Source organism: Sturnira hondurensis, unplaced genomic scaffold, assembly GCF_014824575.4.
Source record: "Sturnira hondurensis isolate 20B ecotype Veracruz unplaced genomic scaffold, ASM1482457v3 Scaffold0006413, whole genome shotgun sequence".
Taxonomy (NCBI): Eukaryota; Metazoa; Chordata; class Mammalia; order Chiroptera; family Phyllostomidae; genus Sturnira; species Sturnira hondurensis.
In genome coordinates, this window is record NW_028079044.1 from 979,166 (window position 1) to 993,679 (window position 14,514).

At 42.8% G+C, this 14,514-nt stretch overlaps 1 protein-coding gene across 1 annotated transcript in view; it reads right to left on the minus strand.

Moving 5' to 3' along the window:
- Positions 1-2,330: 2,330 nt before the first annotated feature.
- FSHR (follicle stimulating hormone receptor) overlaps positions 2,331-14,514 on the minus strand; it is a 160,809-nt gene continuing 148,625 nt past the window's right edge. Inside the window, exons 9-10 of the mRNA XM_037049000.1 lie at positions 7,943-8,128; positions 2,331-3,564 (exon numbers count right to left, since the gene is read on the minus strand). Coding sequence (XP_036904895.1) covers positions 2,331-3,564; positions 7,943-8,128 — 1,420 coding nt within the window. The remainder of the gene's footprint in view (positions 3,565-7,942; positions 8,129-14,514) is intronic.

Below are 14,514 nucleotides of genomic sequence, written 5' to 3' on the forward strand. Positions count from 1 at the left end.
AGTTTCTCCTGGTGTGTCCTTGTCTTCGAACTGTTCTTGCCTCTCCACACCACTGTCTTGTCGTGGATTAATTAATATCGTATCCCTTTTTTAATTCAGTCGTTACTGGCTTATGAACCCAAATTCAGAAATACATTTCCTCTGGCTCCAAACAGGGAAGGCAAATGATGGCAAATGGAGCTGGGACAGCCCGACAGGGCGGCAAACTGGCATGGGCCAGAGAAGAAAATGCGAAATGAAGGCCCCTTTTTTTCCACATAGTTCCAGACCAGCCCTCTGCAGCAGAAATAGGAGCTAAAAGTGTGACTATATATGTAATTTTAAATGTTCTAGTAGCCACATTAAATATGTAAAAAAGAGATCAGGGAAATTAATTTTTAAATATATTTACCTCAATATTTCCAAAAACCACACTGTTTCAATATATAATCAATGTCAAAATTATTGTGATATTGTATATTCTTTTTTCTTTGAAGTAATTATTTGAAATCCACTGTATCTTTTATACTGATATGTCTCAGCCCAGGCTAGCCATATTTTAGGTGCTCAATAGCCACGTGTGGCTGGTGGGTACCGTATTAGACAGCACAAGTCTAGCCTGTTTCTAAGGATAGTGATTCTCTTTTTCACTCGGTGTTTACAATATATCAAGGTGGTCCCAGGTCACATAGGCAGAAATGACTTCTTTTGATTCTAGCCATATAAGGACTTCCTTGTTATGCATTTTAATGGCATCCACTTCTGAAATGTTTGCCATAGGGCAAGAGGAGGAAGGATTGGCTTTGACATGTAAAGAAGAAACTGAGAGGACACTTAGAGCTTTGTGGGCTGGTCATGGCACAATGATTGGTGAGGGCTTGTGCTTGGTATTTATTATCCAGATGGGGTCACTTATGAAAATAGGTATGGGGAATATAGTCACCAGAAACAATATGATATAATGTAATGAGTCCCAGATCAAGGGTCAGAAGAACTGGGCACTAGGCCACACATTGGAATGGGAGGAGAGAAGTAAACTAACATTGACCAAGTGGATTGCACTAGGTGCTTTGAATCCATTTCATTATACCCAGTGAGCCCAGTAGTTAGGTATTATAACCAGCTCCAGTTTACGGAAGAAGAAACGAGGGTAGAGAGATGGAATCCTGGATTACTATGGAGTCAGAGTAAAGTCTTAGCTCTGATTCCAAAGCTGCTATGTTCTTAACATTATAATCCATATGCACACCATACAGTAGGTTGTGTATTCTATCCGTTGGAGTTCAACTAAAGAAGCCGAACCAGTCATGCATGCACATAGGTGTGTATGTGTTACATGGAATTGGCTTATACACTTGTGGGGTTGATTGAGCAGTCTCTGTAAGGATATTGTCTGTACATCTGATGCTGGAGCTTGAAGTCCACAGGGCAAGCAGTCGTAAAGGGAAGACCATGAGTATTCTGGGGGTTATAAGCCTGAAATGAAGCTTTACAAGGTCAAACTGAGCTACCTTTTCTTATTGCTTCTGACCTTGATGTTGAAAGCATTCTGCAGAATATAAGGTTCTTCATCATAGAGCTAAATGCACAGAGCTGGTCCGGGAGTCAGAGAACCTGAAGTAGGATCCAGGAGAAAGTAGAGCAACTGGAGGCCCAGCTGCTGCTTCATAACAATGAGCCGAATCAGCAGATCAGCAATAAACTGTATGAACGACCAAATGGCTACGGCTTCCTCGCTACCCTCCTGTTTTTCCAAGAATCTTCCCTGTGGCCCACCCTAACAGGAAACATAATAAAAGGAATTCTGGGACATAAGGCTCACCCTATCCAAGTTGATACATTATAAAGCCATCATGTAGGTATTCAATAAATATTTGTTGAACAAATAAATGAGTGAATGAATATCGTGCTGCTTCTCTAAGAAGCTTTCTGGTTGTCAGAACAGTGAATCCTAGCTCTACCACTGACAAACCAAGCAATTTTTAACAGTCACTTAACCCTTTGAGTCTTGGTTTCCTCTTCTGACGAACTCCAAGTATAATTCCTGTTGTGCCTATTTATTAGGACTTTTATGGGGATCAACTGAGGTGATTTGAACAAAAATGCTGTGGACATTATAAAGTATAAAACAAATGTGATTTTGTAGTATTGCATTATTTTAATTATTAATACTCCAGCTTCCTAATATATCACATGAAGTTAACAGTTCCTGACCAATTTACCTTATAGGTAGGTGAGGAAAATTAAGTTAGTTGGAGTATGTAGAAGCACTCTGTCAGGTGTGTCATGGCGTAATTTTCAAAGGCAAAACTTAATTATCATTCAACACTTGCATATATTTGCACATTGTTTTATTTCTGGGCTAAATGTCTTAGAGGGATAAGTGTGTACTTGGAACCATTGATACCCCTGGGAACTGGAGGGCAGCGGCTATTCCTTGGATGGGAGTTGTGGACACTGGATGAGATTTCTGTCCTATGAGTCTGGGCTTGCATTTCACAGCAGCCAAACTTGCTCAGCAGAATGAAGAAATCCCTGCGGAAGTTCTTGGTGAAGACGGCATAGAGGAAGGGGTTTGCGCAGGAGTTGATGGGGTAGAACATGACCAGAAGGATCTTTGACTTGGACACACTGATGAGGGGCACCTTGAGGGAGGCAGAGATGGCAAAGAAGGAGATGGGCGCCATACAGAGGAAGTCCGTGAAGATGAGCACCGCCATGCGCTTGGCGATTTTGGTATCACTAGAAGAAGACACGATGTTGGGGTTCCTTACCGTGAGGAAGATGTGAGTGTAGCAGGCACAGATAACCGCAAAGGCCAGGACATTAAGCACAAGGAGGGACATGACATACAGCTGTGACAAGGGGCTGTCAATATCCATGGGAAGGCAGATGCTCACCTTCATGTAGCTGCTAATGCCAAAGATGGGAAAGAGGGCAACGGCAAAAGCAAAGATCCAGCCTACCAGCATGACGCTGCCCGCATGGCGGAGCTGCACCCTGCGTTCTAGCTGCATGGCGTGGGTGATGGTGTGCCACCTTTCCAGAGTGATGGCTGTGAGAGTGTAGACTGAGAGCTCACTGGCGAAGACAGTGAAAAAGCCAGCAGCATCACAGCCTATCCCCGTTTGCCAGTCAATGGCATAGTTGTGGTACTGGCTTTTGGTGTGGATATCCACAGATGCTATGAGCAGCAGATAGATTCCAGTGCAGAGATCAGCAAAGGCCAGGTTGCACATAAGGAACCGAGGGACTGTGAGTTTGTACTGGCTGGTGATCAGAATCACCAGCACTGTGATGTTCCCAGTGATGGCTAGGATGCTAATAAACCATATCAAGATTCTGAGAATATCATGCCCCATGATATCTTCACATGGATTGAAGGCATCTGGCTTAGGGGAGCAAGTCACATCAGCCACTTCATGACATAAGCCATAGTCAAATTCATTGTGCGCCATGTCAAATCCTTTGGCGTAACTAGACTCATCATCTTCTGCCAAAGAGACTCTCTGACCCCTAGCCTGAGTTGCATCATCAACTTCTTGCCTTAAAATAGATTTGTTGCAAACTGGATGAAGCTCAGAGCTAGAGAAATACAAAAAGGAATAGAATCAACATCCTGGGTCCAGAATGGCAAATATATCACTGTCTTTGCACAGGGCAGAAATGATGCGGTTTCTTCCTGAGATTTTCAACCCCCCTTCTACCAGTTTGTCTGCCCTTGAGGCTAAGATCAAGGGTTAATGCTGCTTACTGTAAATGAACAGAACAACTTGTGTGTTTATTCCTAGCGTTGGATGGCCCACTGGGGAAACCATCTGGCCACAACCTGAATGTGGGGAGGAAGGCGCCTGGGACTAGCTAAGCCTTCACTGTTAAGTGCAAATAATTTACAGACCTGATATCAACTCCGCCGTTTTCCTCCCTCATCTCCATTCAAATATCTCTTAGTATGCTTAAATAGGATCTATCCCCAGTCCTGTACTCAGTACCCAAGTTGCTGGAAAATCTGGACAGTTTTCTGATTCAAATGAGAACTTCCTTCTTTTATTTACATAAATTGGAAAATTAGTCTGTAGTTAGTTCCCAGGCAGCTCCTGCCTCTGGCTCTTGGTACCTAGGCTACTGGGAGATCTGCTAATTTGCTTGAAATGTTACTGAAGGTCCTATTTATTATTTCACTCTCCAGGGGCCACAATAGTCTTCAGGCATACATTTGCCTGCAAAGTAAACCTGGCTGTCTCATGTTAAATAGTTCCCTAGTGAGTGCCCAAAAGAGCAAATGAGGGTTGCAAGGGGGCCTAATTTATTTCAAGATCGCAAGTCATCTCCTGGGGAGCTGGCTCTTCTTGGGCTCACTTTTCTGTCTTAGGTTTCCTTTTTAGACCCAAATGTACAAGAGGCCTTGTCAACAGAATAAGGGCATTTTCAGAAGGGATTTGAACAACAGCCAGATCATAAATATTCTACCCACACAGGTGAGTAGTGCATGTAGAGACAGAGAGGGTAATAGTTCTGTTTTGAAGCAAAGGCTTCAAAGGAATTGGGGTGTTTCACACTGGGTCTCTTTTGGGATGGAAAAAACTCCATCTCTCTCTCTCTCTCTCTCTCACTCTCTCACTCACCCTCTCTCACTCACTCTCTCACACATGCAAGCCCCCCCACCCAAGTCCCACCCTCCCCAGGAGGCAAGCTCACAGCAATGTAGTGACTACTTTTCTTGCAAACCTTAACATAATCTCATATGTGAGTACAAAATGAGTGTTAAAACTCCTCAAAGATCCCCTCATAAGAATGAGAGAGTGGCTGAAGGAGTGAAGGAGGTAAAGACACCATTTGGTATTCAAGGATGAGAGCTGGCCAAGTGGCTGAACCTGCATGGACTGAACTTTTCCCATTAACCTTTAGGAGGAGGGGGTGTTAGGGAGAACTCTTTCCTCCCTTCTCTCCCTCTGAGAAATGAACCGAATTGCTAGGATGTCCGTCGTTTTCTCTTGGGCCAAAGGACTCTTTTTCTTTGGTTGTAGAATGTGCCGTCTTTTGTTTTAAGGAGGGATAGGACTTCTCACATCTGTCATGGGTGCCCTAAGGGGGCTGAAGACTTAACGTACATGCAATTGAAAATTCAAAGGAAATCTTTTGTGTTAGAGGTCTTAGAAGAAAGGTGAGGTGAGCTCAGAGGTGGGTGTAGAGGGGACAGGAGAATATTCTGTGGTGCTTATTCTAATTCTGGCTCCTAATCCCTGTCACAGGCACAGTGACAGCATAATCTAGGACCAGGAAGTAAGGGACCTGGTGCCTGGAGACTGCGATTCCATTCACTGGAACAAATTTGGCTTAACCACCTACAGACGGCCTTTACTTCCCAGGGCTTATGTTGGATTTGGTGAAGATTCTTACTGTTGGTTCCACTACCAATATATTTTAAATATTGATGCTTTTCTTTCCTGAAACAGAAGTGACCCAACAACATGAATGTGGAAAAAGGTAAGCAATACATGTCTCTGAGAAAATAACAGAAACAAAGTTGGAAACGTGGGAAATAAAATCTTGCCCCTGCAGTACCTTTGCAAATACTAAGACTCATAAAGAGCTGGGCATTCAGTTGAGAGCCAGTTAAGAAAGTGGTCCTCTTGGACCCTGATGAATCAGCGAACAGACACTAGGGAAGTGCAGAATGGAGTGGCCCAGAGCCCAAGCTTTGGAGGCAGATAGACCAGAGAGTTTGGATCTGAGTTTGGTTGGTGTTGGTCAGATTATTTACTATCTCTGAGCTTCAGTTTTTGTCTCTGTGAGAAAGGAATAAAAATAACACTATTAGCTTTGTGAGAATTAAATGAGATAAAGATGCAAAGTCTTTCAGCGCCTGGCATGAGCACTCAGCAAATGTCAGTCATGAGGAGGCAGATGATGGTGGTTACTTATTAAGTTCATGTTGGGGCCTAGGCCCTGTGAGGGCACTTAGATGCATATGTCATGGGTGTCAGTTTAAAATCTAGCAGTGAAGGAAAGGTCTAGATACAAGAAAATTAAGTAATACAATGAAAAAAATAACAATGCAAGTTGAGCATAGAGCTACGACAAGGAAATAACTGGTTCTATGACAGTCGAGTGTGGGTAACAAGGTCTTCTGCTGAGAGGCCAGGAGGGCCACTGGCCAAAACCTCACAGTCACAGGGGCCTAACATTCACACTTTGGGTACTTCCAAATGAGGGTTGCAAGAGTGGTTTCATCACACAGCTTTGGACTTGAATCTAAACCACACCGAGTATGGTATACAAGGAAATGACACCATTTAAAAAATTCTGTAATTATCTTCTGATTAGTATAACTATTTTGTTTTGTGTTTGTGTGTGTCAATTTATTCAGTTAATGACTAAACACCCACAGCAATTTTACTTCATTTTGGCATGTCTTCTTAGGAGAGGCATGGGCCTCTCTTTTGCTGCACCTGATGGGCCCTTATGGTGAGCTACTATTGAGACCTAGAGAGGGTGAGAGCTGAGTGGTCTGGAGGGATTGGGAAGGCTTCAAGTCAGGGGACAATGTAAGCAGACCTGGAGATTTCTGGCAGGGAAGGCCCTGAGGCTACATCTACACTACAGGGCTTGGCCAGGCCAGAGAAGTGAGAGCGACACAGTAAGATAATTCACATTCCTGTGGGGTGTTGCCAGCACACTCCGTGCAGCTCTCACGTGATCTTAGTCTCCTTCGAGATTTTTCCTGTTCCACAGTGTTGGTAGTGAATTGTTATATCTCTTGCCCTGGCTGGAATAACTCTTGTGCGGCATATAAAAATGACAAGCCTTCTGCCTCATTCCAACCCCTTAAGAATTTTAGTCATTAGGAAGAAATTCTCCAGCCCTTGAATTAATTGCTGAGGAGTGTCTGATTCTGGCTCGTTTCCCAGTGACACATGCAAATTCTGAAATGTAGCCCCCTTTCTGACAATCTTTCAAATGGGTCTGAGGGTGAATTTCTTGTTACTTTAAAATCATTTCTGGATGTTTTGTTTCGTTTGATTTTGAGCAGGGCACATGTCTCCATGAGCAGGTCAATGTATGTTAAAGGCTGTCTAGTAGAGGAGACTGTGTTAAGCAGGGAAGTGGTATCCCCGGGAAGCTCTGTTAGTGCTGGGGTGTTGTACTAGAGTGGTGGCAGGGCGTCACGTGGCCACCGCAGTCACAGTGCAGTGCATGGTATGGACTGTATCCATTCAGAGGCAGGCGAGAGCTTTGGGAGCTCCTGATACCCAATAATTCTATCTCTAGTTGGGCTTTTCAATGTCTGGAATATGTGCAGTCTCAAGTACACCCTCTTTACTCCCTCCAGATCCTGTCTATGATTATCTAAAATTTTAACCAGTTATCCACTGGGGTGTGGCTCGGTTTGGATTACCTTCTTTAATCTGACCAGTCTAGAAAGCCAAAGTGAACAGATGTCCTAAACTTTTCCCACCCTGTGAAGTGCTAAAATCTGAAGAGGGGTGACAGAGGCTTAGAGTGGTTGGGATGAATTGTGGATGAGTGCACTGGTCTCTGAAATGGTGTTTATGTTTTTTCCCTCCAGAGTTGACTTTAGTGGTCCCTGGGACACTTATGTAGTACAGTTCGGGACTTGAAGGATACATTCATATTGGTACAGAGGAAAAAGGGAACAAATATTAACTTAACATCAGCTATGAGTTCAGCACTATGCTTCATGTTTTCCATGTTATCTCGTTTAGTATTCAGTAGGTAGTCTACTATGTGAGTAGCCTTCGTCTGTGAGCCCATTTTTGAAAACATTGGAAATGCCCTACAACACTGAAGCTTTGATCTAGAATGTGCCTAAGGGCTTTCATCAGGATGATCTCTCTGCCAGTGGATTCTCTTAATGCCAGAGATGTGGAGAAGTTGTGGACCACTTTCTGCATTGGAGAAATCCAAAGCAGGGCCCAAGAGATGGACATGAGAGACTCACAGTTGATGTTTCCAGTTAGCAAAGGCACAGCAGTGGCTGGGGTACGTGAGGCTGGCCTCCACGAGTGCAACAAACTTTTCCAGACTGGGAAGCTTTTTTAAGTTGTAAGCTGAACTGGCTCTCAGCTTCTTAAGATTTTCTAAGCCACAGCTAGGCAGGGAATGGATACTGGTTCTTGAAATATCTCTGTAAGGAGAAAAAGTAAACACAACCTGATTACCATGGGCCTAAGACTTTCTGCTCCATTAGCAGGCAAAGTAGCAGGCATAGTAGTGATCCCCTTACGTGGGTGAGGAGGGAGACTCCAGTTCATCCAACACACCTTGGGCAGATCAATATTTGGCTAAGAGGACATTTGATTTGGTAGGAGTGCTGTGTTAAGTGGTAGGAACACTTAGATAACAGGCCCTTTTGAATCCTGGATATACTCAGTCTGGCTGATTTGGGGCTTAAAAGTAGTCCTCTCCCCTTCTACAGTCTACAGAATAGACACCCACTAATTTGCCTAGGACTGCAACCAGGGACTGAGACCATTTCCTCCACAATATCAAACCAACTACAAAAATATTTCTGGTGAGCCGGGGTGGAATCTGCGGCCAAATTTCAGAATAGGGTGAGAAGAGAATACACTACAAGGGAAAAAGGAGTCTGCTGGGTAGTAGAGGCATCCTTAGCACAGAGTCAAAATGGCAATATGGAGTATAAGCATGGCATCCACAGCCAGACTTGCCTGCATGTGTGCCCTGCCCCCTACCTCTTAGATTTGTGATCTTGCCCAAATTACGTCACTTTTCCATGTAGCAATTTCCTAAGCTATAAAATAGGGATGATAATAACCAGAGGGTCATTGTGAGAATTAAATGAGTTACAACACATACAGAACTTTCTGCCAAAAGAGAGCACATGACTGGCAGCTGTAATCCATAAACTTCTCTCTCTCTGTCATGCACACACACACAAGAATTCACATACATACATTCAAATACACATGGTGGTTCTTGCTTTATAGGAGAGTGTCTGCCTTGGTACACCAGCAGGTGGGAGCCAGCACAAATGGGTAGTTTAACCTGGTTCCTGTCCTTGGGGGGGGGGAGGGGTCTGAAGTCCCATCCTTGCTGGCTCCAACAACAGTGACATGGGTGCTTCTCTGGCAGCACTGTTGGCAGCTGCAACCCTCAAAACAACCACGACCAGCTGGTGGGATCAAGGAGATTTAAATGGCACCAGCTTAAACCTTTTGGGGTGAGCAGGGTGGCTGTGAATGAGTGTTTCTGATGGGTCCAGTAGCAAGCAATGACCAGGGTGGGTTCATTTTAGCACCCTGGGAGATACTTGGGGAGGGAGGATCTTCTAATGTCGACATTTCCTGTAAGCCAAAGCAGTGGGCTCCAAGAGCAATGAAACTTGGGGGTATGAGTACATAATTGCTGCCCCATATATTCTCATAGACTGTGTCATTCATTCTCTTGCTAAAAAATTTATAATGCTTCCTTTTATTCAGTGAAACCCACCCCAACTGCTGTTTTATTTGGCACTTCCCTTTCCCAATCAAACTTCTTATACTGAGTTATCCAGACTTGATGCCATTATTTCCTGACCTCATAATCCAACACAGTTTCTGCTCAACCCCTAGCGAAACAATACTCACCAAAGTCATACCTTAGTTCTAATCTTGATTACTCAGTTATATTTTACATGTAAAACACACACCTCCTTTCTGAGACACTCTTGGCATTGCATTCTCTTTAGTTTCTTCTGAAATATTCTTTGACTTCATTCTGATTTTTCTCTTCTTTATCTTTTAAATACTGGAGCTACTCCAGATTTGGGCCCCCTTCCAACTGTATGTGTTCTCCCAAGGTGATATTACCTGCCTTGGTTTCAGAGATCAGGTGTATGCTGATGGCTTCTAGATGTGTATCTCAGTTCAGATCCTCCTTCTGAACCCCAGGCCCAGATAATCAGTTGCCCATCAGACCCCACCATTTTGACAACTTGCAAGTATTGAAGCTGAATTTATCATCTTCCTTATTAATGTATTTCTGCTTTTGTTTTTCCTATCTCAGCAAATGACCCCTACATTTTCCCCTGTGGTTCAAGATCGAAACCTGGGGGTCATCTTTGACTTCTTTCTCACTTACGATCAGGTTTTTGTTCTCACAAACCTGACTTTTACATCTGTTTCAGGTCAGTTCACTCCTCTACCACAGCTTTAGTCTTTAGTTCACCATAGTCTCTGCCTAGACTAAGACAGTTATCTCATAACTGTTATTCTCATGACCATTATATCAGTCAGGGTTCTTTAGAAGCAAAACTAATAGGATATATAGAGATATGAGAGAAGATTTATCATGGGAATTGACTCACACGATTATGGAGGCTGAGAAGTCCTGAGATACGCCATTTGAAAGCTGGGAAACCAGGAAAGCTGGCGCTATAATCCCCTGAGTACAAAGGCCTAAGAACCAGGGAAGCCACTGGCCCTCCCAGAGTCGGAAGGTTCATGTACCAGGAGCTCTGATGTCTGAGGCCAGGAGAAGACAGATGTCCCAGCTCAAGAAGAAAGCAAGAAAATTTGCTTTTCCTCTGCCTTTTTGTTTAATTTTGGTTCCTCGAATGATTGGATGTTGCTTGCCCACACTGGGGAGGGTGAATCTTCTTTACTCAGTCTATTGTTTATCAAAAGTGCATCTCTTTTGGAAAAATACAGAAACACCCAGAAATAATGTTTCCCAGCTATGCAGGTATCTCACAGCTCAGCAAAGTTGACACATAAAATTAACCATCTCTTTCTCTCTCTCCAGTGCAATTTTTACACTGCAGATTGGATGATATTTTTAAAAGGCCAGTCAGATTATGACTTCCTGCTTAAATCTCTTCAACAATTCCCCATTGTCCTACCGATGAAGTACAAAGTGCTGAACGATATAGCACTTTTGCCTGTTTTCTCTCACATCTGTTCTGAGCGCTTATCTGTGCTGTTCTGTATTGCAGAAGGAATGGTCTCTTCAGGTTCCATTTCCCAGGTACCACCTTGTCTGTCAGTTTTCAAGTGGTACTGGTGGGAAACTGGAGGATGGAAGGGAGAATAAAATTGGGGTGCTTGTCATCCCTCCTCTGCCTCAGGCAACAACTCCTCTATGACTCCAGCTGTCCCTGGACAGATCTGCTGAGGATCCAACTTCTACTAGTTGCCCCAGTACTTACATGACAGTAAGACTTCATCCTCACTTACCTCTCAAGTCTTAGCATTCATATTGGTTATCTACTATGGCTAATCTCTGGACTGCCAATTCCTTGCTGGATATTTAGGCAAATTTACATTTTCAGAGCTAATGATTACCTTTATGTATAGTATCTATATATATTTCACTTAGTTCTCTCCTTGTTAGATGCCAAGCCAATCAAATTTGCCAATAATATTGTTGAAATACTTCTGTATGCTTCCTGATTTTTTTTTTTTTTTTTTTTGCTGTCTTGCTCTGTCACTACTGAGAATCTCAAACTATAATTTTGGATTTGTATATCACTACTTTTAGTTTCAAACTATAATTTTAGTCTCAAACTATGATTTTAGTCTCAAACTATAATTTTGGATTTGTATATTACTACTTTTAGTTTCATCAGTTTTTGTTTTATGTATTTTTGATGACAATTTGTTGGGTACAAATTTAGGACAAGTTTAGAATTTTTATACCTTCCTGGTGGCTTTCTTTATGTCTGGTAATTTTGTCTTCTAATTCTTTGGAATTTATTTTCTGATGGCCTGCTGATTTATACCTCTATGTTGCTTTTTCCTCTTGAACTCAACATTTATGTTCACGTGCCTTCTCATATCTCCTTGGATGTGTAATAGGCAAGTCAAACTTCGAATAGTAGAAATTGAGCTCCTAATTTTCCGTGAAAACCTGCTCCACCTCCAGCCTTTCCAGTTGCATGTGCAAGAAATTTGAAGTCACCCTTGATTCCTCTCTTTATCATATGTTAATCCTCAGCAAAATGTCTTGGCTTAACCTTCCACATATCTCTGAAAATTAACTACTTTTCACAACATTCATTGCTAACACCCTGGGGTAAAAGTTCTGGTGTTTCAGGGTTCCTTTCCTAGTTTTCTCTTCTGTAGTGTAATTTTTCAGAGCTGGGGTCCCTGGAGATGAGAGTCTGATCCATGAGCCTTTGTCCCTGTGATGAGACTTCACTCTCTGCTGTGGATAGATCCAGGTTTCCTGGCCTGCTCTCCACGTATACTTGCTTCTCAACTCTCTTCTCTGCCCTAGAAAATCTCTTTCTGTCTTCAGAGAATTTCTCTTCTGACCAGTTGAGCAATTTACACTCACTCTGGTCTCTGTGACCAATTTCTTGTTTCACCTGGCATTTGGGCTCCCCTCTGCTCCCCTCATAAATGGAAGGGTGCAGCGCTTGCCTATTTTTTGTACAACAGTTCAAGTCTCCCTCTAAGAAATGTGATGAAAGTATAAAAAAATGTTCTTCAGGAACAATTTAAACCAGGGCAGTCATTACCTGCCATGAACATTTTCATATGTTATAAAGCAAACAATATAAAACAGAAGACTATTTTTCTTAGTTATGCATTTTCCCTTAAATTTATAATATAAAAATCATATTAATTGAAGATTTCCAAAAATAAACACATTTTTATATTCTCTGCAGGGTCATATTTTTTCACTCTTCATGTAGAGGGTTTGTTTGCCCTTCCCTTGAGTTCAGGCTGAACCGTGATATCTTTGAAATATAATCAAGTATGATGGAGTGTTTCTATACCAGTTCTGGGCCTTGCCTTTAAGGGCACTGACAGCTTCTATATTGGTCTTATAGAACCCTAAATTGCCATGGAAGAATGCTGAATACCCTGAAACAGACATGCTAGGAAAAGGCTAAGCCATGTGTAGAGATCCTAGGGGATGAGATACTGTGTGTGTGTGTGTGTGTGTGTGTATGTGTAGAGATATACCAAAGATCACAGATATGCGAGATATGTGAGTGAAGGGGACAACTAGGAAATAGATCCCCCAGACCCACCCAGCTGACATCACATGGATCAGAGACAAGCTAGCCAGATTCTGAAGCACAGAATTGTAAGCAAAATATAATGATCTAAGCTACTAAGTTTTAGGGTAGTTTTCATGCAGCAGTAGAGAACCAAAACAGACTCCCATTGAAGTCTTTGTGATTTCACCATCTCTATCATTGCTAACAGTTGTAGAAGTATTTTTCCTTGAGAGCCATGAAGAGCACGATAGCATTATGTTTGGGTGCTTCCTGCTTCTCTCACCACTTAACCATATTTTGCTTTATAAACTAGCTCTTTGCATTTGCATTTTATCTTTACTTGATTGCAGAGGGCCACTTGCATTCTCAACAGTGCTTTTCACATTGTAAGCACCCTCCAAATTGTTGTTTTGTTTGAAGATAGACTGGGGAGTGACAACGAAGAACTGAGGAAGGCAATAGATAGAACACTCTAGCTACCTGTGATGTCTTCTGACCTCTAGCAATTACAGATTCTTGTACCTTGCATTATCTCTCCCATTTTCATGTTATTTGACTCTTCATGTACATTTGTTTTGCCTCCTCAGCCAGATTTCAGATGCTGTCAGATCAGGGATTATTATGATATTTTTGTGTTGTACATTGTATCTGGCACATGGCTAGGCTCATGATATTTGCTCAGCAAATAGTTGTCTGATTAGCAGAGATCCTCAGCATCATAATAAAAATGAGAGGCTGGAGCAAGTTTTGCTGATCAGCAATTCTGAATGGAGACAGTACACAAGGTAGAGTGAGAGAGGGAATCTGGATTTAAAGGGAGCACAGCAAAATGGAGTTTCTGCAGCAGAAAGTTATATGTGACAGACTACCAAAGGCACAAGGAAAGGAGCAAATTTGTGCAAGGAGAGTTTACAAGGAGAGAGATGTGTATCAGAATAAGGTGGCTAATGTGTTGGGTGGATTGACCTGAATGCAATCCAATGCCTCGGTGTTCGATTGGGAAGCCTGCTTGAAAAGCTTTGGTGCCTTTCTGTCTGCTCAGTGCTCTGGAGTCAGTTTGCATTTCTTTCCTTTAAAAAAAAAAACAGATTTGATTTATTTTTGTTTTTAGAGGGAGGGTAAGGTAGGGAGAAAGGGAGGAGAGAAAACATCCATGTGTGGTTGCCTCTCATGCACCCCCAAGTGGGGACCTGGCCTGCGACCCAGGCCTGTGTCCTGGTTGGGAATTGAACCAACGATCCTTTGGTTTGCAGGCCAGCATTCAGTCCACTGAGCCACACCAGCCAGGGCTGAATTTGCATTTCTGATTCCTCCTCTTCACAGCTACAGAATATGCGAGCTGCTGTCATGGGCACTAGGTGGCTTTGCTGCTGTGCAACTAAGGCATCTTGTCAGTGTCCTGGCACCTAGATTTCCTCCTGGTAGCTGTTGAAAGGAGAGAGTGGTTGGTAGAGAGAGATGCAGAACCACTTAGTGTGGGAAAGCAAAAGTCTTTGGTGAAAGTGGTTCCCCGGTGGTAGGGAAATAAAGTGTTTGTAGAAGTGTTTACTTAAAGCTTATTG